Raw genomic sequence first — 27,380 nt, 5'->3', positions numbered from 1 at the left:
ATAAGCATTTCATTGGTTTGCGCAAAATGTATAGCGTTTACAAAGTAGGAGATAGTTTTATTGCATTTTTTTTTTTTACTACTAATGGCGGTGATCAGCGTTTTTTTTCATGACTGCGACATTATGGCAGACACATCGGACAATTTTGACACATTTTTGGGACCATTGTCCTTTTCATAGCAAAAAATTCTATAAAAATGCATTGTTTACTGTGAAAATGACAATGGCAGTTTGGGAGTTAACCACTAGGGGGCGCTGTAGGGGCTATGTGTGACCTCATATGTTTTTCTAACTGTAGGGGGGCGGGGCTGGACGATCAATGAAGCTGCCACTGTGAAGAACGGGGAAGCTGTGTTTACACACAGCTCTCCTCGTTCTTCAGCTCTGGGGACCGATCGCGGGACTCCGGCGGCAAACGGGTCCGCAGGTCCCGCGGCCACGGTCACAGATTTTCGGTCCGCGACCCACGGCTGGGCACTTAGAGGACGTACAGGTACGTGCTTGTGCCCAGCTGTGCCATTCTGCCGAAGTATATCTGCAAGAGAGGCGGTCCTTAAGTGGTTAAGATGAACATTTTTGGGGTGCCTTAGATCTCGTAGTTGATGCTTTTTACAATTCTCAAATGGCTCTGAAACCCACATATTTTTGCACAGACTTTAACCACTTCAATACCAGGCACTTTCCCCCTTCCTGACAATTTTTATCTTTCGATGCTGTCACACTTTGAATGACAATTGTGCAGTCATCCAACACTGTACCAAAACTAAATGTTTATCATTTTCTTCCCACAAATAGAGCTTTCTTTTGGTGGTATTTGATCACCTCTGTGGTAAAAAAAATTGCGCTATAAATGAAAAAAGAGAGACAATATTGAAAGAAAAAGAAAAAGAAAAATTAATGAGCACTGACGGTACTGATAGGCGTCACTCATGGGCACTGATAGGTGGCACTGGATGGGCAGCACTGATGAGGAGCTACTGACAGGCTTTACTGAATGGCACTGATTGGCACTTTGGGGTACTGATTGGCACTTTTTTGGACACTGTTTTGGGCACTGATCTGCACTTTTATGGGCACTGACAGGCTTTATAGAGGGGCACAGGCTGGCATGTGATGGGCATTGATTGGCAGCTGATGGGCACCTTTTAATGGGGGCTGTGCTGATTATCAGCACAGACTTCCCCTCTGACAGGGAGAGATTCCGATCGTCTCTCCCTGTTAGCATGAACCGAGGAAAGCCGTTTACTGGCATGTCCTGGTTCACACGATGATCAGCTGTGATTGGTCACAGCTGATCACGTGGTATGAAGCCTCTGTCAGAGGCTTTATACCACGATCGGAGTTGTGCTGTGTCAGACTGATGCACAGCACCTCCAATTGCCGCGCTGCGCGCCCCCACGCCATCTCTGTTATACTGATCACGTCATATGACGTCCGATCAGGATAACTAAACCATTTTGCCGCCATCATTCTGCTATATGGTGGACGGCAAGTGGTTAAAGGAGGAGCAATATAATATAACTGAAAAAACAAAACTATTTTGTCTGGACACACTTGAGAGTACAACTGTTGTAAAGGGTTAGTCTAGATCAGTTCTGGTCAACTTAGTAAAGAAAGGGAGCCTCAAGTGTGGCCCCCAACATGTCCTGTCAGGTGCACAATAGATTTTTTTTGTGCTGATATAACAGGGGTGTCACTGATTGCCTAGACCCACAATAAGTGTGTTGGATGATGCTGGACATCCTTCAACCTGAAAGATGTGCAGGCATGGAGCAGTAAGTCTGTGGGGGACAATGCTGGGGATGAGCATTTCAGCAAGTGCAAGGCTATATTTAAAAATACCAGTGGCTGCAGCTGTATACCCCCTTATAGTTATAAAAATGTTTTGTCCATTTACACATGTTATTTTAGCATAATAAATTGTGTATTTTGTTAATATTAGAGGTAGTTCAATAAATTAGAGTGGAAATGTGACAAACAGCATCTTTTGCATTTTCAACACTTACAGTGCCTTGAAAAAGTATTCATACCCCTTTCCACATTTTGCTACAACCAAAAATGTAAATGTATTTTATTGGGATTCTATGTGATAGACCAACACAAAATGGAACAAAATTGTGAAGAGAGGAAAATGATAAATGGTTTTAAATTTTTTTTACAAATAAATATGGCAAAAGTGTGGTATAAATTTGTAATCAGCCCCTTTACTCTGATACCCCTAACTATAATCTAGTGGAACCAATTGCCTTTAGACGTCACCTAATTAGTAAATAGAGCCAACCTGTGTGTAATTTAATCTCAGCATAAATACAGCTGTTCTGTGAAGCCCTCAGAGAACCGTAGTCAACAAACAGCATCATGGAGGCCAGGTCAGAGATAAAGTTGTTTAGAAGTTTAAAGCAGGGTTAGGTTATAAAAAATATCCCAAGCTTTGAACATCTCACGAAGCACTAATCAATCCATCACCTGAAAATGGGAAAGAGTATGGGCCCTTTCACACGGGCGGATCAGTAATGATCTGCCTCTGTGTGTCCGCTTTGCTCAGCGGCGATCCTCCGTAAAATCCCTGCTGAGCCGTCGGCTGACAGGGCGGTCCCCGCACACTGTGCAGGGACTGTCCTGTCTTTCCTCCGTTCTCCCCTATGGGGGATCGGATGAACACGGGCCGTATGTCCGTGTTCATCCGATCCGATCCGCCAGACAGAAGAAAAATAGGATTTTCTTCCGTCCGAAAAATCTGATCTTTGCGGAGGCGGACGATTACGGTTGTCAGCGGATGGTCATGCGCTGACACCCGCAATCACATAGGGACCAATGTATGTCCTGTTTTCATCCGCAACGGATGGATGGAAATGTGGACATACGGTCCGCACGTCTAAAAGGGCCCTAAGGCACAACTGCAAATCTACCAAGACATGGCCATCCACCTAAACTGACAGGTTGTGCAAGGAGAGCATTAATCAGAGTAGCAGCCAATAGGCCCATGGTAACTCTGGATCCACAGCACAGGTGGGAGAATCTGTTAGTTGTGCACTCAACAAATCTGGCCTTTATAGAAAAGTGGCAAAAAGAAAGGCATTGTTGAATGCCGTTCATAGTTTACGAAAAGCCATGTGGGGGACACAGCAAACATGTGGAAGAAGATGCTCTGGTCAGATGAGACCAAAATTTAACTTTTTGGCCTAAAAGCAAAATGCTATGTGTGGTGGAAAACTTACAATGCACATCACCCTAAATACAACATCCCTACCGTGAAACATGGTGGTGACAGCATCTTCTTGTGGGGATGCTTTTCTTCAGCAGGCACAGGGAAGCTGGTCAAAGTTGATGGGAAGATGGATGGATCCAAATACATATCAATCTTAGAAGAAAACCTGTTAGAGTCTGTAAAAGACTTGAGACTGGGGTGGAGGTTATATTCCAGCAGGACAACAACACTAAACATACAGTCAGAGCTTCAATGGAATGGTTTAGATCAAAGAATATTCATGTGTTGGAATGGCCCAGTCAAAGTCTAGACCTAAATCCAATCTGACAGAGCTTGAGCTATTTTGCAAAGAAGAATGGGCAAAATGTAATTCTCTAGATGTGCAGAAGCTAGAAGCTGGTAGAGACATCCCCAAAAAGACTTGCAGCTGTAATTGCAGAGAAAGGTGGTTTTACAAAGTATTGCACGCCACACTTTTCAGATATTTATTTGTAAAAAAAATAAATAAAACCATTTATCATTTTCCTTCCACTTCACAATTATGTGCCACTTTGTGGTGGTCTATCACATAAAATCCCAATACAATACATTTAGGTTTTGGTTGTAACATGACAAAATGTGGAAAAATTAAAGGGGTATGAATACCTTTTCAAGGCACTGTATGTCTCTTTAAATGTATTAATTTTAAGAGACATCTGCATGGTTGTCATAACAGTTTGAAACTAATTAGAACAAATGCACATTAAATGCATTAAGAAATTTTTATAAGATTTCAGTTGTTGATATTGCACTTGCTCTCACAGTCTGCTTTTCCCTTTCATTTATCTCCATGCATATACCCCTCCCCCACTTTTCCCCCACTTGACAGTGTAAAGAACCTCCACTACTAGACACACTCATGTTTGAACTGTCTACATGCACATCTCAAGCCCTCTGCATTGCTGCTTTTGTCCCCCTACTAGTGGGACTGGCACCTTACCTGGTGGGTTTACATGTAGTACAATGAGCTAGTTTTTATTCTCTCTCTCCTTCTTCCGTTCATTCCTTCTTATTCCTTCTACAACCTACCCCCCTACTCCTTTTCCACCTCTAACCCATGTCCCTTTACTGTCCTTACTCCCCTCTCTACTTATACCCCACCATATAGAAGTAGGGTCTTAGTCAGACACATCCAGAAGCTCTGATCTCCTCTCCCATCACCTAAACATACAAAAATACATATTAATGCCCTCAATTTTAGGGGCCTTGATATCCAGGAAAAGCAACCAATCTCATTTCCTAAGGGATCTGGCAAAGTCATGCACTTTTGACATCCCCAAGCGAACTGACCATTATTCCATCACTGTCCCAGCATAACGAGTGACTCCATTCCATCCTCTAGCATCCTCCTTTTATGACAGACCCCTTGGAAATTTTTGGATACAACCCAAAGTTCACTCTTGCTAACATTTATGCACCCATCCCCAATAACATGGCAAACAAGTGGCATTTTCCAAGATTACCTAGAATCTGAATGGGCCTGTCTGTACACCTATCAATTCTGTTTGGTCGGAACAATCACAAGACCAGTTAGTGGAAACTCAAAGGGTCCCTACTACAGGACCCATCTTTAGGGACAGAACTTAAAGTGGCTGTAAACCTAAAAAATAAAAATAAATGATCCTAATCCTTTAAGAAGGATACACAACATAGTACTTGTGCTGTGTCATGTGTCTTTCTCTATGTTCTGAAAAACCTGGTTGATCTTGCCTGTTCCTGTGTGCAGACCACTGAAATCATAGCTGCTGAACTATGATTACCATGGCCAGGTTACGGCGTGCCTCCGTCACCCCAGAGTCTCTCCTCTCTCCTCCTCTACCCCTCCCTCAATGCCTGTCAGCTCGGTAGTCTGTATGTGATCCATCTCCTCCCTACCCCTCCCCTTGCTATAGCTGTAAAATTACTACTGAGTATTCCTGCAATCCCCCCTCTTACAGGAAGATATAATTTGCAGTATCTGTGTCTTTCTTTTTAAATGATTCCGCGAAATACCTCATTTTACAGTGCCACTGGGCACACACATGACCCCCTGCTGCTCTCCTCCCGGCTGACATCAGCAAGGAATCTCAGCCCCTCCCGCTGTAGTGTTTGGACAAGGGAAGCAGAGCGCCAGCAGGTCATGTGTGCACCCAGCGGCTCTATAATATAAGGTATTTGGCGGAATAATAATAATAAGAAAATAAAATAAAAAAGACAATGCACATTATATCTCCCTGTAAGAGAGAGAGATTACCGGATTTCTCAGTAATGACTTTACAACCACTTTAATCAGGAAATTCAATGTTTTCTCCTTACCAATGACAGGATAAGCCAAAACCTGCTCGCTCTGTGGGAGCCCCACCAGATCTACATCAAATAATTTCTAATCAAGTTTGAGCCGAGATGCAAAAAAAATCCAGAACTAAACAAACTGAAAGTTTATCTTAGAAGATCTGAATGCAAAGCGTAACCTGAAGTTATTTCATGTAGATCAAGCTGAAAAAGCTATTGGATGAACAAAACACACTTTCTATCATAATTTAAATAAACAAGACAAATTGTTGGCACCTAGGAATGTTGATTTACCGTGCAAACCTTTCCGCCTTCGTACCACACAACATACATATACTAGCAACCTGCCCAAAATAGCTCAGATTTTTTTGACAATATGATTAGATCAGAAATGTCCCTTTAGGACTCACATAGATTTTAACACCTTAGCAGAATTGACCAAAATCAGAACAGAACTCAATACACTATTACTGGACACAATCAAGGCCCAACTGTCCAGAAGTAGACAAGCGTTCTACAGATTTGGCAATAAGCCCAGAACATTATTGAACAATGCAAGCTTCAGATCACACAACTACACAAAGGCTACCACAGAACAATTGGAAAAACTGACCAATCTGCTGGCTACTGCCCCTAGGAGTAGATTCTGAAACAGGAGATTACAGTCTGAGTCTCAACAGGAGCTGGGCTGAGGGCCTGGGAATACTGTGTAACGCTACCCCTTCAGGAGCTGCTTGGTATGGTGAGTCTTCTGTTCTGCCATGACTATTAACCTACTTGGTCCCCACTGACTATCAGGAAGGGCATGCCAGTAAATTAAATTTCTCCTCTGGACAGTGTTCTGTGCCCCTTCACAGGAAACTACAAGTTCCTTCTCGTGCACACAGGAATTGAGAACATGCTCATGCGCATATGTGAACTCACAATGGTGCGTGTACCTGTGCGCATCGGCATGCTCACGTGCACTCGTGACTAATGTTTGAAGCCAAATGGCCTATTTAAACTGTGCCTGTGCTTGGGATCAGTTCTGCTGTACCCATGGAGGTTGGTTGGCAGACAGCTCCTGAGACATTGTGAGTAAAGACCTTGCTTTGAACTTTGGGTGTGCTTGTGCTAGAAGGGAACCAAGTGCCAGACATTGCTACATGGACTGGGGCTGCTCTGATGGAGTCCTAGATATACAGGCCATCCCCTGTTACCTCAAGGAAAGTCTGCTTAGAGAAGATTAAGAAGTCTGTCCTCCCATTGATATTGGTGGTTTGGAGTTTCCTGTGACTCTAAATCCCTCTCCTGGTAAAGTTTCTTCAAACAACAAATACTAAAAAAGACATTCCCTAGACTGTATTACTGGAGCTAGTGTGAATGGACTGGTGCTTGCGTGGTGGGCAGCCACTGTACTTTTACAAAGAACCAGTTTTTAACCAGCGGCTCCTATCGGGGTAGCTTCTGAAGAAGTTACAATTGGACGATATACATAAAGGACGGAACCCCAATGATGTCATTATGCGGATGGACATGTCTGAGTGAACCCCATAGAGAAGTGGCAGCTGCTGTGCCTCTCAGATGCTTTCTTGCTGCATTGTTTATTGCAGTCTGTTCATTGTGTAAGCATTTTATTTCACTAGATTCCTGTGTTCATTACCAAACATGACTGTTGACCCTTGCTTTTGGTTATTTATTAATCTCAGCTGAGCCAGGCACTGTCTTCATCTGCTGCATATTTGGCACATTTATGTCATTTGTGGCCCCCTGGTACACCTAAAAATGGAACTTCCGCTTAACCCACTCCTCGCCCCCTTACATGCCACATTTGGCATGTAATTTTTTTTCAAGAGAAGGGGACTTCCTGTCCCACTTCCTCCTTCCGCCGAGGGGCTGGAAAGGTGATTAGCTTAATCGCCTTTTCACAGCCCCTCCCTGTAGGCGAGCGCCTGTCCAATCGGACGGCGCGCCGCTCGCGCATGCGCAGTGGGTGCCCGGCCGTGAAGCCGAAAGTTGTCACTGCCGGGTGCCCACACTAAGAATGAAGACTGAATGAAGAATGAGGGGGCGCGAGGAGCGGAGCCCCGGCCGGCGAGGAGCTGGAGCCGTGGAGCAGGTAAGTGTCTGTTTATTAAAAGCCAGCAGCTACACTTTTTGTAGCTGCTGACTTTTAATAAACTTAAAAAAAAGGTGGAAAACCCCTTTAAGCACAGGCTTAGCACTGATACTGAAAACTGGGATGACAATTGACTGAAAGACGCAGGCTCATATATTGTGCATAGTTTGCAAACAACTTCCTGACCTGGTCACAGCAGCCTGCTTCTCCATCCCAATCCCCATTATTGGAGAAATGTCCAGTTACGTATCAGGGTTTTTTATTTTTTCTTATTTACCCACATAACATTTACCTACTGTTTCCAGAGCCACTGGCGGGCAAAATATGATCTGACAGCGGCGATGGGAGTTGTAGCACACGCGGTAGGCTGGCTGCACTGCTCTCCTCAGAGTGGCTGTAACTGACTCCACCCCCCAGGAGCAGGGAGCTTCAGCACGTAGCTGCCGCCGTGGACTACAACTCCCATAAGCAATAGCGGCGGCCGTCTCACGCAACGTTACCTGACTCACTGATGTCTGACAATACTAGTGAGTCATGATTCAGCGCCACGGGCGGAAACTCGGACAGCCGCGGCGCCGGCCATTGTTTCGGTTAGAATACCAACAGACACTCCATGCTTCCCAGCGGGGCCTCGAGTACTATGCGGGGGCCCTACGCAGCTTGCGCAGTGTGAGTATAGGGCAGATCGGCCCTGCTAACAAGAGGTTTTGCTGTCTGATATTCACTGTGTTGCACTTCATGAACTTTGGATCTTCATTTTCACTGCACGCTTCATTTCACATGGGATGAGAAAGCTGATGATTTGGACATTTATTAATTCACACTTAATGCTTTGATTTTAATTTTTAACCACTTAAGGACCAAGCCTCTTTTTTACACTTGTTTACAAGTTAAGAATCTTTTTTTTTGCTAGAAAATTACTTAGAACCCCCAAACATTATATATTTTTTTCAGACACCCTAGAGCAGGGGTGTCAAACTCAATTTCATCATGGCCGCATCAGCATTATGATTGTTCTCAAAAGGGCTGGTTGTATCTGTAAGATTAGATGTCCAGCGCATTCCCCTCCCCTTACATTAGATGTCAAGAGCCACCCCACCATCAGAAGTTGAGTCCCCCACCCTCCCTTACATCACAGTGCATGCCCCATACCTTATGCTGCTGCTGGGAAGAAGCAGATGCATTGTTTGAAAGCAGAAAGTAAGGGTCTGGAGGAGGACCAGAGTAGGGCTGGAGCTCTCCTGCAGCTGCAGGAGAGGTGTGAGGGCCACATGAAATGGCCCGGAGGGCCGGATTCGGCCACGGTGCTTGTGTTTGACGCCTGTGCCCTAGACAATAAAATGGCGGTCATTGGAATGCTTTCTAGAAATTAAAGATCCCATCCAAGCAAACCCAGGTTGTTGCCAGCATCACAAATATAGATACCAAAAGTGGCGGTACTCCCCAATGTACGTGTGGGGACTTTAACGGCAACCAATACATATATTAATTACAAATGTATTTATTGACATTAAAAAGTTGGTGCATCCATAACCATACGATAGATTAAAATAATAGCACAAGCTGGTTGTAAATGGTTGTCTCCTGATATTGACTGACGCGTTTCAGGGCCTGTGAAGAGTCCTTTCCTCAGGGTCTTTTTTATAAGGAGTTAATTTAGACAACATTCTAGAATAGAACATAGCAAACATTAAGAATCACGTTACAGAGAACATAATGTTAGCATCGTAGGAAGTGGACTTGGGACACATACCAATCTAGCACAGCTATCTACTTATTTCTCAGATGTGAGGATTGGAAATAAAAAACATCAGCAACAGATTACGCCATTTATAATACCGTCCCCCATGGGAATTTATGGTATGATGACATCAAGGACTTATTCTTCCTCAGATGGGCCCCACGGGGTAGGTCAGGCGAAGATGCCAGTTGTATGCCAGACAGGTAACTAGGGAATCATTGCTATAAAAAAAGCATAAGCATAGGTATTGTCAAGGCCCTTAGTTATGAGCAAGGAGAGTCATAGGCTATATTTTTTCACCTATGTATCTGGGGACCCAGACATTTTATATATTTCAAAGAAATGGGTGACCACATATAAAGGTGTCACCATATATTCACATATGAGATAGTTCTCTGTGGGTCATACTTTCATTAGCAGATTTTATATATTTTCTATAGAGCATCCCCTCTGTTCATCAGGTTATAGTCTGTATCCAGACCATGATTCATTCTTAATCAAAGCAAGGAAAATATTCTGCAAAGTACCACGGATGATGCAGACAATGCTGGTCCCATACATTATTATAGAATATAGTTCCTTGGAAGAAGGCCCCTACAGTTGTCTACTAACCTTAGTGTGTAGCCAAACAACTTCCTGTGTGGTGGCCAGTGGCGGCTGGTGCTCAATTTTTTTTGGGGGGGTGCAAACGAAAAAAACTAAACAATTGCATCCTCAATGTGCCCATCAAATGCAGCCACTGTGCCATCAATTGTCACCACTGTGCCATGCCATAAAATGCAGCCACTGTGCCATCAACTGTCACCACTGTGCCATGCCATTAAATGCAGTCACTGTGCCATGCCATCAAACGCAGCCACTGTGCCATCAATTCGCACCACTGTGCCATGCCATCAAACGCAGCCACTGTGCCATTCCATCAAACGCAGCCACTGTGCCATCAATTGTCACCACTGTGCCATGCCATCAAATGCAGTCACTATGCTATGCCATCAAACGCAGCCATTGTGCCATCAATTCACACCACTGTCACTGTTATATATATATAAACAAAAAAAAAGAAAAGTATAAAAAAAAAAAGTAAACGACAAGCTACAAATAAATAATAAAAAAAAAAGTAAAAAAAAAAGAAGCAAAAAATATTTTAACTAACTGTGCCGCCCCTGCCATCCGGTTACCATTCTCCGTTGATTTGAGGGGGGGGGGGGGTTACATTGCGGAACCTGGCCTTGGGTGTCAGGGAGAGCAAATCCGGCCCTGGTTATGGAGCTGAGCAGGGGCCATCTTTCTTGCACTTGGCTCCATGTCTCAGCGGAGAAAGGACATGATTGTTTCCGCCGCTACCGACTGCTTTGGTAAAAGACGGAGAAGGCAGGAACGTGGCAGGTGGGCCATCTCCCACCCCCGATAAAAGTGATCTCGCGAAAAATCCGTCACCAAAACCACTTTGATCTGAAAGCCAGCGGCTCGCCGTTGTTGAAAATACCAGGGTTATGGCAGCTATTTGCTATCAGCTATCTGCTGCCAAACCAATGGTATTTAGCGTTAAAATACTGACATACAATGGCGGCGGAAACCCGCATCCAATTCACAACAGTGTGAAGCCAGCCTCAATTCCTAACGGTTTCAACAATTTCAATCAGCTAATTGTATTCCAGGTGCCTTAGAATAAAATGTTTCTAACGGTTTGCTTAGTGATTGGCCACTCAGTCGCCCAGTGCTGTCACATGGAACAGGCAGAGAGTTTTCAGCTGGGTGTAAGCATGGTGCCAAGACTTGGAGCTTACACAGGGCTCCTTATCCTTGCTTCCAATGGGTTAATGGTCCACTGCCAGTATTAAAGTGCATCTGTTATTTTCGCCAACATGGGAAAAGCTCATTTAAATTTAATTAAATGTAATCAAATTTAATTTAGAAAAATTCAATTTAGGGCTATACTATGCAACTGGATACGTTTAAACCCAAAATGTACAGGGTGGGCCATTTATATGGATAAACCTTAATAAAATGGGAATGGTTGGTGATATTAACTTCCTGTTTGTGGCACATTAGTATATGTGAGGGGGGAAACTTTTCAAGATGGGTGGTGACCATGGCGGCCATTTTGAAGTTGGCCATTTTGAATCCAACTTTTGTTTTTTCAATAGGAAGAGGGTCATATGACACATCAAACTTATTGGGAATTTCACAAGAAAAACAATGGTGTGCTTTGGTTTAACGTAACTTTATTCTTTCATGAGTTATTTACAAGTTATTTACAAGTTTCTGACCACTTATAAAATGTGTTCAATGTGCTCTGCAGTGACATGCGGCGAGTGCTACGCTGTGGGCTCTTGCTGAATGAAGCTAGGACAGCCACTGATGTTTCTTCATTAGACCCCTTTCAAACTGGATACGTCTATAGCGGAGAGTTAAAATCGCGGTAAAACACCGCTATTTTACCGCGATTTTAACGCTGTGAAAGGAGTCTAATGAAGAAACATCAGTGGCTGTCCAAGCTTCATTTAGCAAGAGCCCACAGCGTAGCACTCGCTGCATGTCACTGGAGAGCACATTGAACAAATTTTATAAGTGGTCAGAAACTTGTAAATAACTTGTAAATAACTCATGAAAGAATAAAGTTACGTTAAACCAAGCACACCATTGTTTTTCTTGTGAAATTCCCAATAAGTTTGATGTGTCACATGACCCTCTTCCTATTGAAAAAACAAAAGTTGGATTTAAAATGGCCGACTTCAAAATGGCCGCAATGGTCACCACCCATCTTGAAAAGTTTCCCCCCTCACATATACTAATGTGCCACAAACAGGAAGTTAATATAACCAACCATTCCCATTTTATTAAGGTGTATCCATATAAATGGCTCACCCTGTAGAATAGTTGTTCCCACACCAGAAATACCCAACAGCACATGCTATAGGACTCTAATGACTAATGACCAGAGGGGGGTAGCTTAATTTTTTTTTTTACTCTTTACACAATTGTACTTTGTCATTAACTTCTCACTTTGCATTTAAGGGCACCTTTTGGACATACTTCGAACAAGAGGAAAGAATGGAGCCATTGCTTTCTTGGATAGCTTGATATTGGCAAATCCAGGAATGTATACCCTTATCACAGGAAAGGAGCCATCTATGGATCCAAATAGCTTCAGCAGTAAGAAAAAATGCATCTCTCTATCCATGGGTGTCACTTAATGGGTGTTTGGGTGCAACTATTCTTAGCTGATGTAGTAAGGAAGTCCAGTTAGAACTGCTACTTCCTTTTACATGTCCTTCAAGGGCTAAACAGGCAGTGTAAAGTTTTTTGTTTATGATATAAAAGATCTACAAAAACAGTATCTATCTATCTATACATCTACCTATATTGTCTACCCATCTATACGAACTGTAGACTAATCTCATCAATATGTAACCTCAACAAAATAGAAAAACATGCGGTTTTTTTCTTTATGATTGAACAGATTTGTAATATATTTTTGATTATTTAACCACATTGTACAGTCATTAAAGTTAACCTATTGTAAAGCTGGCCAAATACTAGTAGAATTTTTTAGAAAAGTTTGCAAGAACGTTCTTTCGTTTTTTTGTTGTGTGGTCAAATCAATGTTTGTTTATGACTGCAGTGATAAAGTTCAAAGGAGCTGGATGGAAACTTTTTATCAAATTAACACATTTCTAACTGGGAATGTGATTTTTGTTTGGGAAAGTCCATTCGCTCCAAATTGAATGTTAAAAACAAATGTTTTTTAAAGTACTTTCGAACATTTTTTGTCAAATCATCAAATGTACTGATGAGAATTTTTGTATGAATGTTCATAAGAATTTTTTTTTTATCAATAATTCTACTAGGGTATGGCCAGCTTAAGAGTGAACATAACACGATAGATAATTTATAACTATAATGTGGCGCTTGCTTGTGAAACTATAAAAAAACTCTAATATAAAATAGAAAATCGAATATAAAAACGCTAAACTAATATTTAGTAAGAAATGGATATTCCACCAATAATTAATTCCACCAAAAAAAGTTTTATAAGATAACCCTGCTGGGTAGTAATCTCCAAACACCAGTGCTACAAGGAACATTAATTCATTTGCAAATAAATATAATACAATTCCATAACCCCCAATCAATTAAAATAACACGGTAGATAGATGTTTCTTTAAGTTTATTTTATATTTCTGAATAGAAAGCCAAAGGGTCAGAAACGCTGTCATTTATTGCTGTGTCCCTGCTGGGGAGATTTGCTCTTTTTTTATTTCTGATGACAGCTAGTCACTTGAACAAGAGATGATTGGAAATGTCATCAATGGGTACAAAGACAGCAAAAAAAAAAAAAAAAAATGGCTCTAAATATTCTCCATTTTCTAAAAAAAATTTTTTTGTACCATTCCCCCTTAAAAATATTGTATTTTTAAAAAAGCATTTTACACACACATGTAAATATGTATTTATAGACATATAGAGATATACTCCCTCACATTGCGTTAGCTTTGTTGCCCTGGGGCACAGAAGGCACACATGGTGTACATCATTAATTAGTCCTACAGGGGCCGATTTGAAAACACATCTAGATGGATCCCCAACCCATATTAACCACTTGAGCTCTGGAAGATTTTACCCCACCTTCATGACCAGGCCATTTGCTATTCGGCACTGCACTAATTAAACTGGTAATTGTGCGGTCATGAAACGCTATACCTAAACATAAGTTATATCATTTTTTTCACACAATCAGAGCTTTATTTTAGTAGTATTTGATCACCGCTGAGTTTTTTATTTTTTGAAATATAAGCAAAAAAAAAAATATTTTTTTTTACTTTCTGCTATAAAACATAACCAATTAAAAAATAAAGATAAAAATCTAATTTCTTCATAACCCACTTTCTTTATGCAGAACTTATAGACAGTCGTTCACTGAGCATATTTCTGATGAACTCATTGAGCAAAGTGCAGGAAGAGCTGATGCAGGAGAAACAGGTGAAAAAATCATTGGGGCACCACTTGCACAAAATGCGTGAAAAGCAGCAGCAGCTTGAAGAGGAAGGCGAGTGCGTTCGCATCATGGAGTATGAAAACCAAAGAATTCACAGAGAGTTGGATGCCCAGAGTCAGATGCTGAGCAAACTTAAAGATGAACAGTATGAACTCTCTATGAGATATTCTCATGCCCTGCAGGAAAAGGACACAGTACAAAGTAGGAACAGTGACCTGCAAGAACAGGTTAGAACCAAATTAATAATAATATATTCTTACATTTATGTATTTGATGGTTTATTGTTGTATTCTGTGGATCCCTATATGCTACAGATAAAATAGGCAAAAAATATCAGGATTGATTTATTAACCACTTGACCACCAGGCCTATTCTGGCACTTCTCTCCTTCATGTGAAAATCACAATTTTTTTGCTAGAAAATTAATCAGAACCCCCAAACATTATATATTTTTTTTTTAGCAGACATCCTAGGGAATAAAATGGCAGTCATTGCAATACTTTTTGTCACACCGTATTTGCGCAGCGGTCTTACAAGCGCACTTTTTTTGGATAAAAATCACTTTTTTTAATTAAAAAATAAGACAACAATACATTTTGCCCAATTGTTTTATATATTGTGAAAGATAATGTTACGCCGAGTAAAATGATACCCAACATGTCACGCTTAAAAATTGCGCCCGCTCGTGGCATGGCGTCAAACTTTTACCCCTAAAAATCTCGATAGGCGACGTTTAAAAAATTCTACAGGTTGCATTTTTTGAGTTGCAGAGTAGGTCTAGGGCTAGAATTATTGCTCTCACTCTAACGATCGCGGCGATACCTCACTTGTGTGGTTTGAACACCGTTTTCATATGCGGGCGCTACTCGCGTATGCGTTTGCTTCTGCGCGCGAGCTCGTCGGGATGGGGCGCTTTAAAAAATTTTTTTTTGGTTTTCTTATTTATTTTTATTTAGTTTTATAATTTTTTACACTGAAATAAAAAAAAAAAAAAATTATCACTTTTATTCCTATTACAAGGAATGTAAACATCCCTTGTAATAGAAAAAAGCATGACAGGTCCTCTTAAATATGAGATCTGGGGTCAAAAAGACCTCAGATCTCATATTTAGACTTAAATGCAAAAAAAAAAAAAAAAAATGTCATTTTTTCAAATGACAAAAAAAAAAATGTTTCTTTAAGAGGCTGGGCGGGACTGACGTTTTGACGTCACTTCCGCCCAGCAGAGCTATGAGGACGGGTGAAGGAGATTTCTCCTTCAGTCCCGTCCCCGCTCAGCTGCCGGACACATCCGATCCCCTCCGCCGCTACCGACGGCTCCGGTAAGCGGCAGAGGGCGCGGGAGAGCGGCGGGAAGGGGGGGGGCCCTCTCCCGCCACCGATAACGGCGATCTCGCGGCGAGTCCGCCGCGGAGACCGCCGTTATCGTGTACACCACCGCCCCCTGAAAAGATGAATATCTCGGTTGTGGCAGCAGCTGCTGCCGTTATCGAGATATTCAACTTTAAAAAGAGGACGTCTTTTTGACATGGGGCGGTGGTCAAGTGGTTAAATGAGACCATTTTCACTTTGCCATGCGGATCTTCAGTTAGCTTAGTAATTAAGGAGGAGCTTAAGTCTGTCCCTCCCTTCTGCCTTTGGCTTTGACCCAGTAGGGGTATGTCAGACCATTGCAAATGGTTCACTGCTTCTCCCCCTAGAGTAGGGTGACCAGACATCCCCGGTTTCCAGGGACAGTCCCCAGATTGAGGAGACTGTCCCCGGACCAAGTCTGTCCCCAGTTTTTCCCCGGATTGGATTTGAGCAGGGGCTGGGGCAATTTCAAGGACAGTTAGGGTTGCCACCTCATCCCTTTAATCCCGAACACATATGGATTACACATGTTCTGTGGCTAATGTAATGCAGATATGGCACCAGGTGAGTTTAATTACCACCTTAATCAGCCACAGAACCTGTGTAATTAATATGTGTTCTGGTTTAAAGGGATGAGGTGGCAACCCTAAGGACAGTGAGTGCAGAATTAATAAAAAAAAATTACAACCCCCCCCCCCCCTCTCCTACTAGCTCAGGGAGGTCTATTTTTTTCCATTATCTGTGCCCCTTTGTGATGATCATGTGCTGGTCGAAGTGGAGAGACTATTTCTTCAGTTTCAGGTGCATGCCCATCCAGCTACACTCACATGTTGTTCTGCCTTGGCTCAAGTCCCGGCCAGCCGCCTGCCTGTTTATCTCCTTGCCTTCCCTGGTGGAGTGACCTTCCTCTACTCCCAGTAGTAGCCGTGGGCCCGGAGAGTGAGACTTGACAGGCTGTGAGGTGGGCGACGGCAGAGCGTCGCCGATTGCCACCATTACTAGAAAAAAAAATATGTCCCTGGATTTCATCTTAAAAATATAGTCACCTTAACCTAGAGCTGAGTCCTTCCCCAGAGCATGCTGGCATGTGACAGGCTTTTCTAGTTAGGCTAAAGATACTTTCTAAAGAAAACAAACTGGAAGATGTTGCACAAAAAGGACAAAAAGCAGCGCCCTCTAAGCATAGTAATCTCGTTTTTAATGGGTAAAAACAGACAATTCTTATAAAGGTGTCACTCACAAAGTAATATAAAACATGTGCTTATCTGTACGTTGTGTCATCCGTTGGGACATCTGGGGTGCCAGTGTTCCGCTGGTCCTGGAGATGTTGAGTGGACGTACCTGTGTTAGCCACACTACCATCTACCGCAGTGGCGGGATGGTAAACCTCTGAGCTGGGGAGAAAGAGGGACCCTTTTTCTCCCCAGCATCGGAGGTTTACCATCCCGCCACTGCGGTAGATGGTAGTGTGGCCAATGTATGTATTGGTGCCAATGTTTGAGACATTGGCACAGCACATTTATTGTAAAAAGACTCATAAGAGTTTTTCTTCTGTCAAGATTTTGTCTGGGAATCTAGGCTAGGCTTCAGTGACCTCTGCTCATGATTGGGTTAAAGTCTGCGAAATTTCGGGGTTGCCATTAATGAAGGAAAGTCTGACAAATGTCAGAAGTTATTATCTGCATACTAGTTCAGGGTCAGAGACTCAAAGGGTTGGAGCAAGAAGGATAAGCTTTGCAGCAACTAGCGTTTTTAAAATTATAGGTCAATCTTTGCAGCCTTCGGCCCGGATTCAGATACAATTGCGTATTCTCCGGGGGCGTAACGTATCTCAGATACGTTACGCCGCCGTAACTTACGGCGCAAGTTCCGTATTCAGAAAGAACTTGCGCCCTAAGTTAAGGCGGCATAGCGTATGTGGTCCGTAAATGACGTTTTTGGATAACGGCGCATGCGCCGTCCGTGAACATATCCCAGTGCGCATGCTCCAAATGAACCCGCAAAAAGCCAATGCATTCTACGTGAACGTAAATTACGCCCAGCCCTATTCGTGGACGACTTACGCACACGACCTAATCGACGGAAAATTTGACGCTGGCCCGACGTCCATACTTAACATAGGATACGCCTCATATAGCAGGGGTAACTTTACCCTGGAAAAAGCCTAACGTAAACGACGTAAAAAAATGCGCCGGGCAGACGTACGTTTCTGAATCGGCGTATCTACCTAATTTGCATATTCCTCACGTAAATCTACGGAAGCGCCATCTAGCGGCCAGCGTAAATATGCAGCCTAAGATACGATGGTGTAAGAGACTTACGCCGGTCGGAACTTAGGGAAATCTGTGCGTAACTGATTCAACGAATCAGGCGCATAGATACGACCCCGCACACTCAGAGTTACGACGGCGTATCCGGAGATACGCTGTCGTAACTCCTATCTGAATCCGGGCCTTCATGTTTATCTCATGATACAACAATCATTTACTGGGCTGAGTCTGAGAAAGGATGATGAGTAAGAAGTGCCTTATTGTATGTTAATAGAATGTTTATTTATTCAGATGTATGCATCACACTTATATATGCCTATACATTCTACAGATGCTCATTCAGACTTTATTTGTATGTTTAGCCAAAACATGTTTTCATTTTTTGGATAGAGTGGAGAAGAATTAGAATCCCTGATGGATTTTAACGGCTACCTGGTGCACTGCCTGAGTTCACACTTGTGCGCTCACAGACATCACATGTAATTTGCATCGTATTGCTGTGCAGATCACCTGCGATGTCTGTGCCATGTGAAGTCAGCCAGACAAACTGTTGGCTGAAATTGCATCGCATTCGCACCAAAATGGTGCAGGACCCTCTTTTGTCCGCACTGGAATCGGATCACATGGGTGTTCACACCTATGCGATCCGATTCCTGCATCATTTGACTGTTCGCACTGAGATCTGCAAACTGATCTGTGGGGTGTCATTAACTTTACATTAACACCCGCATCGGTTCACAGATGTCATTGTGATAGGGTGTCGCGGATTGCCCGGGATTGTCCCGCAATTCGCATTTGTGTCCCGGGCACCTTCATTCCGGGACAATACAGTGTCCCAGAATGAAATGAGGACACACAGCCACCCTAATATACAATTGCCAAACTGGTTGCTATGGCCACCCCGCCTGGCACCTAGCAACCAGTGACATCACATTCGGAGTGTCTCAGAGCGAGGACGAGAGGAGCAAGGCCTCTACCCAGTGCTGTCCTGTGCTCCTAGTCCACCCACCTCCTCTCCTTCTCCGACCGCGGCAGCAGCACCTCCTGACTCCTCCAGGCTTCAGTGACCTCCGGGCGGGCGGCAGCATTCTGCAGTGCTGGTTGGCTTAGATCCACGGCTCGGCTGCCCATTCCGACTCCCACAGCGCATTGCCCAACTTCTACACCTCCTGCCCCCGGCCTGAGCCGTCCGACTGCCTGATGGGGGCCCCCCAGCTTGGACCAGTAAAGAAAGACTGTCGCTCAACCGCCCACCACACCAGACCAGTCCAGATTAGAAGGTGAGCAAATGGAACCTGATTTGAACAGGTCAGGTGACAAGTCGGGCCACTGGGGCTGGGGACAGTACAGTAATAAATGAGGATGACAAAGTGGGGCACTGCCCTGGGGGGCAATCAAAAATTAAGCTGAAAAGTGGGGGGCAATAAAATGAGGCTGACAAGTGGGGGCAATAAAAAATATGTATGTAAAAAAAATTATATCACCTGTCTAAACTGGTTACCACGGTTTTCTTATGTTTTTACAAAAATTGGCAAAGAATGGTGTGTCCGGGGGCTGTCCCTGAATGGCAGTTCGGAAATGTGGTTACCCTACTGTGAACCAGTGTGCGATTCAGGTGTGATGCAGGAACCGGTCCTGAATCGCAGGGTTTCTCACATCGCACCAGTGTGAACCGGGACTAAGAGCTCCTATTTCACTGCCAGGAACTGTCTCCAACAGCTAAAGAGACAGAAAATGTTTTGTAAAGGAATCTGTGAGATTTTTATTTTTGTTTATGTCCTTGTAGCAGATTTTTCTCCACTTCCTGTTTAATAAAACAATTGTTAATCAGGGGAAATCTCCTAAATAGCAGTAAAAACCAGACAGAAGATCAAATTCTTCTTCATTCTATCCAAAATTAAAAGAAAAACAATGGGTGCACATACAGAAGCATTCGTGCAAGCTGCATGAAATGTCTCTATATTTTATTTAAGGAATTATAGCGTTCCGCCAAATACAAAACACAATTAAAAGTCAGAAGCTACAAATACTGCAGCTGCTGACTTTTAATATTAGGACACTTAACTGCCCAGGGCCCCCGCGATATTCTCCCCCGAAGCCGATCTGTCCCTCGGTTCCTTGGTGGAGCTGCCACCATCTTAAGTAAGGGAATCAGGATGTGAAGCCTTCACAGCCTGGTTTGCTACTGTGCATGCGTGAGTTGCGCTGCGTGTCCTGACTGGTCCCTGCTGTCTTCTGGGAGGGAAGACAGCCAGGGGATGGAGGAGGGGCCGGACATGTCGTAGATCACCGCGGATACTGAGGCGATCTATTCTCCAGAAATGGGAGCAAATACCTGTATTAGACAGGTATCTGCTCCCCCCTCCCACCTGAAAGGTGCCAAATGTGACACTGGAGGGGGGAGGAATTTAAAAAGTGGAAGTTCCATTTTTGGGTGGAACTCCGCTTTAATGCCTGTATTGTCAGCTCCATCTAGTGGTCAACATACAGTATAGCTTTCTGAAAAATGTCGCTGAGAAAATACACTGCAACAGATGCTGGCCAACAGATGCTGATGATCCAGGACTAGAGTTGAGCGGACACCTGGATGTTCGGGTTCGATAGGTTCGGCCGAACTTCAGAAAAAAGTCTGGGTTTGGGACCCGAACTTGCCCCCGAACCCCATTTAAGTCAATGGGGACCTGAACTTTTGAGTACTAAAATGTCTCTAAAAAAGTAATGGAAAGGGCTAGAGCGCTGCAAATGGCAGCAAAATGTTGGTAAGAGCATGGCAAGTACTCTGATATGGAGGAAAAACTGCAAACACTGGAGGAAACACTGCAAAATATTTTTTTTGCCCTAAATGGGTGTTTGTTGAATAGCACAATAGAAGAACACTAGCTAAAGTGTTTATCTCACACATACAGATATGGAGGAAAAACTGCAAACACTGGAGGAAACACTGCAATTTTTTATTTATTTTTTTGCCCTAAATTGATGTTTTTTTAATAGTACAATAGAAGAAACGTATCTAAAGGGTGTATCTCACAGTAACATATGCAGTGCTGGTGTAATTTGATTTCTGAAGCAGGACTGACTCCTATATATTTCTGTCCCTATAAGCACAATCAGGAACCTTTCCCTAAAGTATCTAATGCAGAGTATCTCACAGGAACATATGCAGCGCTGGTGTAATTTGATTTCTGAAGCAGGACAGTCTGACTCCTATATATTTCTCTCCCTACAAGCAGCAGCAGCCTTTCCCTACCCTAACTAAAGCAGAGTGACGAGCTGTGCTATGTGCCTCTAGCTTATATAGAGGCTGGGTCACATGCTGGGTCACATGCTGCACTGGCCAATCACAGCCATGCCATTAGTAGGCATGGCTGTGATGGCTTCTAGGTCACACAATTAAAAAAATGGTGATTGGCTGCCCTGCAGCGCGCCATTACATTGCCGAACACCGAATCCAAACCCAAACTTACAGCAAATTGTTCGGGTCTGGGTGGCAAAAACACAAAAGTCCGGTACGAACCCGAACTTTACAGTTTGGATTCGCTCAACCCTATCCAGGACTTTATCTCTTAGAAAAGTTTTATGAATAGAACCTTTAAAATATGTAAAATGTATAGGCATAATTAAGTGTGATATATAGATCTGCATAAATAAGCATTCTATTAACATACCAAAAGGGTTTGTATTCCTCATAAATCTTTATTAGACTCCACCCAATAAATTATTGATGCTAATTTTAGAAGGGCAAGTAATGTTGCTGTGTATATCATTCAGTTAGATGTTTATGTCATTTTGTAACACCCAAAATGTTGCAGAGTTTGGTTTCCTATCAGCGGGAAAACTATTAGGCCCCATTTACACTTGTAAATGCAGTGATTACCCGTTTGCCTCCAGGACTAATCATATGCAAGTATTCACTCCATGAGCGACAACATGTGAGTGGACGTGTTTAGTTACAGGAGCTGTCTACCTGTTAATTGCTTCTGAGATACCAGATAGAGTGCTCCCGTCTCATAACTTGCTTCTGAGCATGCACGTTTTTTTCACGTCGTTAAGGCCTACACACGACCGTTTTTCACGACGTGAAAAATGACAACGTGAAAAACGAAGCGAAAATTTTGAGCATGTTCTAAATTTTTAATGCCCATTTTTCACGTAGAGAAAAATGCTCTGGAGCCTACACACGATTGTTTTTAATGACCATTTTAAAAAATTCAATTTTTCACGTCATGAAAAACGGTCATGTGTACACGGCATTACCCTCATTTCCACATTGTGTCCTGAGAAAAGCTTGAAGTGCGGCTCCAAGCAAGAGGAAAGGCTCTCTTCTCCTGGTTCTCAGATGTGGGGATTCTGGCATCCAAACAAACTCAACCAGCGTTAACGATATCAAGCATCCAGGATGCCGCTCTCCCAACTCGAATTGTGTAGAGTGTTAGGTGGCCTCTGCCAGCGCTACTCTATTCACCACAACTCCCATAACGCATTTTACCCCGCCCAAGGGGGCTTAAGCCCTCTACACACGATCGGTCCATCCGATGAGAACGGTCTGATGGTCCGTTTTCATCGGTTATCCGATGAAGCTGACTGATGGTCAGTCGTGCGTACACACTATCAGTTAAAAAAAACGATCGTGTCAGAACGCGGTGACGTAAAACACAACGACGTGCTGAAAAAAACGAAGTTCAATGCTTCCAAGCATGCGTCGACTTGATTCTGAGCATGTGTGGATTTTTAACCGATGGACGTGCCTACTAACGATCGTTTTTTAAGTATCGGTTAGGAAAACAAATTTAAAACAAGTTGGCTTTTTTTTAACCGATGGATAAATAACCGATGGCGCCCACACACGATCGGTTTGGACCAATGACAACGGTCCATCAGACCGTTCTCATCGGTTTAACCGATTGTGTGTACACGGCCTTAGTCGTAGAATTCTAAGCCAGTCTAGAACCAAGAAACCAAGAAAACATTACACGTACTAAAGGTGACCTTAGCAAAAGAATGATGCTTTGGGTGCCAATGTTTTGTCCCTATAGGCTCCAGGATGGACATCTGACCCTGAGTTGAGCACCAATGTCTTTGAATGATCTGTGATTTTGTACCATTATTTTTTTCTAAGGGTGACAATTCGAGGTGTCATCAAATGTGTAATATGGTATATATTATTCCTGTTGAAGTGATAGTTTGTTTTCAAAATGAGCACAGATATGTATGAATTATGAAAAGCAATGCCAGGACAAGGTCATCTAGAGCCCAGGGCAAACATGCCAATATCCCCCTCCCCTCCCAATATGTATGAGCATTATGTGTCAGCCAAAATCCCCCCCCCCACAAAAAAAATGAGAAATAATCTGCATGCTTACCCCCTAAGTACAAATCTGCCCCCTGCTAATATACCCCTTTTAGCACAAATATTTGCCCCCCCCCCCCCAGCAGAAATCCTTCACCCCTAAAATTTCCCCTCCTAGTACACATTTTCTCCCCCACCCCAAATCTCCCCTCCCAGCACAGATACCCCCTCAATCACCCTCCTAGCACAAATCTTCTTCCCCCTGCCCCCCCTTCCAAAACAAATCCCCCCAAATCACCATTCCACTTTTAGCACACCCCACCTCCCCCCAAAATTTTCCCTCTTGGAAGAGGCAGCCACCGCTCCTGTCCACCCCTTTTCCCCAGCCTTGATGAAAAGAATATATGTTTTTCCCAAAATGTTGGTGTTTATCTCATCTCAGATTACTGTGTTAATTTTCCCTGTGGTCTTTACAGTTATATGCTGTTAAAGAGGATCTTCATAGACTTAGAATGGAGCTCCAAGTGGCTCAGAGCTGGAGTAATCATGGCCATTGTGAAGAAGAGATTCTATCCCTTAAAAAGGAAAACAGGAAGCTGAAAGAAAGGCTGGATCTGTCAGGAGAAACCCAATCGGTAAGTGATGGAATGATGGTCACCATCTATTTGCACCTCCCAAATATCTTGAATTGTATTGAATTGAATTGTGGAAGATAGTTCCATCTCTAAGAAGGATACTCAGATGATTTGGCAGTGATGCACGCCATTGTGAATCACCACAGGTCAAATATTATTCAGCCCAAATGAACCCATTCATAAACAGCACACTTTAGCTAGTATAACCTTATGCTACAGGTAAGCCTGCACAGTTTAGGAGATATCTCCTGTCCCCTGCATGTGCTGATGTCATCGACACATGCGCACTGGGGCAACATAAAGCAATGGCACCTATGTGCCGTTGCTAAAGTCTCCGTGCCGTTACGGCCGCTCCCGCGAGCAAGCGCGGGAGTGACGTCATCGCGGCTCCGGCCAATCACAGCGCCGGAGCCACGATACCCAGAAGTAACTCTGGGACGACATGTCGGTGGCCAGAGGGGAAGATGAGGACCGCTGCAGGAGCTTTGATCGGAGGAAAGTAATACATAATGAGCTAGTATGCTATGCATACTAGCTCATTATGCCTTTGTCTTGCAGGGGTTTGTTGTTGTTTTTTTTAAGAGGGTTTACTTCCTCTTTAAGCCTAGTACACACAATCGGATTTTCTGACGGGAATTATGTGATGACAGGCTGTTGTTGGAAAATCAGACCGTTTGTATGCTCCATCGGACAGTTGTTGACCGGATTTGGATAGCATGCTTTAAAATTTACCAACAACAAATGTGTGATGTCGGATTATCCAATCGTGTTTACAGAAGTCTGTCGGACAAAACTCCAAAGTACAAACACGCATGCTCAGAAGCAATTCTCACATAACACAACATTAGCAGAAGTTGCCCAAAGGGTGGCGCTAAAGAGCTGAAAAAACATGTAGTTTCGTGTTTGTTGGCCGACAATTCTTTGTATGGTAAATATTTTACATGTTTTGATTTACCGTGCTTGTATACATTTGAAGATTTTTGAGTTCACATGTACAGTGTATGCTGGTCTGTTTATGGTATAACATGTATATTTGTCCAGTACAGATTGTACCCTATTAGAGTCTAGGCCCCTAGTGGTAAACGTACTCATTGCATATAGACGTGGCTGAAAAAATGTTGCAGGTGATCATCAGTACTGATAGGTAGCAAAAGATAAATGGCGAAAACAAATATTCAATTAAAAAAGGGCAATAGTTTATGCATACACAGGGCTTTAGAAACCCAAATGTCAGTGCATATCTGGTAATTCTATTTTTTTCTTGTCATATATTTATGCTTGCAGGCAGAGCTGGACATAAAGAAGTGCTCAGATGGGGTTTTACCAAGTTCCGAAGAGTTGTTAGCTCAGCTTTGTGCTGCCAAAAAGAAGATGGCAGCTGGAGAGGCATTTGAAACTATGGTATGCAATCACTTTTTTTGTTTACTTCAACCTTCTAGAATATTATATTATATAAAATAAATAAATATAATAAAAAAAAGTTCTTTCCTGTATGCAGGCAGGATCACAGTTTAAACTCTATTGCCCATGTGTGCACGGGGTAGTGCCGATCCTGACCTCCCTGGGGCCCTACGCAAAATGACATGTCACATTAAAGTTGAGAAGTGGGGGGAGGGGATGTTCTGCTGTCGAAATGACTTTACCCTCTTCTCCCATGCAGCCAGCATGGTGAGAAGCGGGATGAGGGTCCGAAAATGACTTCTCACCAGGCGGGGCCTCTAGTAATTTGGGGGGCCCTAAGCGGCTTGCATAGTGAGCCTATAGGGCGGATCGGCCCTGGCAGGGGCCACTTCCTACTATGCCCCGTCCCCTTTTCCCCTGTTATGCTAAACATCTGGATGGACGAATCGCTCCTGCTGTATATTGTATTCAGGCAGTTTGCACCCTCGGCTGTCAGAATATCTGAACAATGACTGTGATTAGATGCATTCACTGTTTGGCCAATAATTCCCTTCCTTCCTATACGGGAAGTCATTTAGGAGGATGCAGACAGGGCCAACCATGGCTCCAATTGCAGCTGGTTCAGTAGGAACTGGCCAAACTTTTCTCCATGTATAGCTGGCATAAGTCATATAAACCCACTATAATATTTCACAATGACCAACTCTATAACCATTGAAAGTTTAATTGGTGGCTTCATAGTTCATCCATGGATTTTTAAAGGAAGCAAAACTACTAAGTAACGGGGAAGTCCATCGCCAAGAGAGTAAACCTTTGCTACGGTCATGTAGGACAGGGTAGGAGTTAAAACAACTGCAAGGACGTTTCATTTTTGCAGTTTTTGAGAAAATTAAAGGGCTGGAAGGTGATTCAACCCAATGGTGTCCATTCAAAGCTGAAATATGTTTTGATTGTATATGATCTTGATGCCTTGTTGACTCCTTATGAACCATCTGCTTCTTATCTCCCTAATATGCTCTGTAGAAGACTAGATCATTTTTTTCTTCATACAAAGAAAAGGTCTTTCCCGTAGGAGTGCTGACCTAGAGCACCAATGAACTCCCTCCAATGCAATGAACATTGTGACATGCCTGCTCCTCTGTTTAACCTTGTCCAATCAGGTAACACTTTGCATTCATTGAGGAAATGCAAAGCTTTTTCTGAATGGTGCCAATGCTAAACAAGTGACCTCTTGTGTTTGCAATGCAACAGCGCAGAAGCAAGTGGACATCATTGGATTTCAGAAAGGTGGAATTAGTACAGGAATTACTGCTTGGGCAGCAAGGTACCATGGGATTTTTAGTCCTTAAAAATCAAAAGTAAAGAGCAGAAAATAAGCTGCAAGCATGCAGGTAATCTAGGAAGATGTGGAAATACATGGCCAGTAGATAGGGAGAACTTAGGACATGAATAGGAGATTTGTCGAGTAATATTATATTGGATTGTCACACATAACTACTGTTTGTACTTAGTGGCGGCTGGTGGTAATTGTTTTGGGGGACGGCAAACAGTGTTCTCACAGCCAGCCCCCCTCCCCCAGTCCAGTCCGTCGGGTCCAGAGCACTTTCCCCATCTATGGCAGGCATCACGGGCAGTTTCCCCTTCCCCTGCTCGGCGGATTCTGGCAGTTTTCGTCTCCTCCTTCCTCCTTGGCGGCCAATTGGAATGCTTCTTCTTTCGTCCAATTGGGAAACGGGTCTCAGACCCACTTCCGGATTGGCGGGGAGGAGATTCAGTGTGAAAAAAACGAATATTCATTCGCTATTGTCACACAACTGGGTGGGCTCAGTTCGCAGTGCTCTGCGTTACGAGCCCACCCTATTTTTAAGCCTATTAGAGCCTCTGGCACTAATCACATGCTGCAAAACAACACCCCTGCCATTAGAATTTATGCATCCGGCATCCTGCAAGGGGCCAGATGCATGGATGGGGGGGGGGGGGCAGCGACCATGTGCCCTTAAATTGGAGGTCCATTTGAATTTTATTTTTAAACCCAGCAGCTACAAATACTGTAGACACTTACCTGTCCAGCGCGCCCA

The 27,380-nt window shown here is 43.3% G+C and overlaps 1 protein-coding gene across 4 annotated transcripts in view; it reads left to right on the top strand.

Annotated features, from left to right (window-relative positions):
* CARD14 (caspase recruitment domain family member 14) overlaps positions 1–27,380 on the top strand; it is a 164,867-nt gene that overhangs the window by 40,711 nt on the left and 96,776 nt on the right. For all 4 annotated transcript variants that reach the window (XM_040331230.1, XM_040331228.1, XM_040331229.1 and 1 more), the window contains exons 4-7: positions 12,376–12,513; positions 14,258–14,583; positions 23,743–23,901; positions 25,186–25,302. In XM_040331230.1, coding sequence (XP_040187164.1) covers positions 12,376–12,513; positions 14,258–14,583; positions 23,743–23,901; positions 25,186–25,302 — 740 coding nt within the window. The remainder of the gene's footprint in view (positions 1–12,375; positions 12,514–14,257; positions 14,584–23,742; positions 23,902–25,185; positions 25,303–27,380) is intronic.

This window comes from Rana temporaria, chromosome 12 (genome assembly GCF_905171775.1).
Source record: "Rana temporaria chromosome 12, aRanTem1.1, whole genome shotgun sequence".
Classification (NCBI taxonomy): Eukaryota; Metazoa; Chordata; class Amphibia; order Anura; family Ranidae; genus Rana; species Rana temporaria.
The sequence above is the reverse complement of the archived record's forward strand: the minus strand, read 5'-3'. Positions and strand labels throughout refer to the sequence as shown.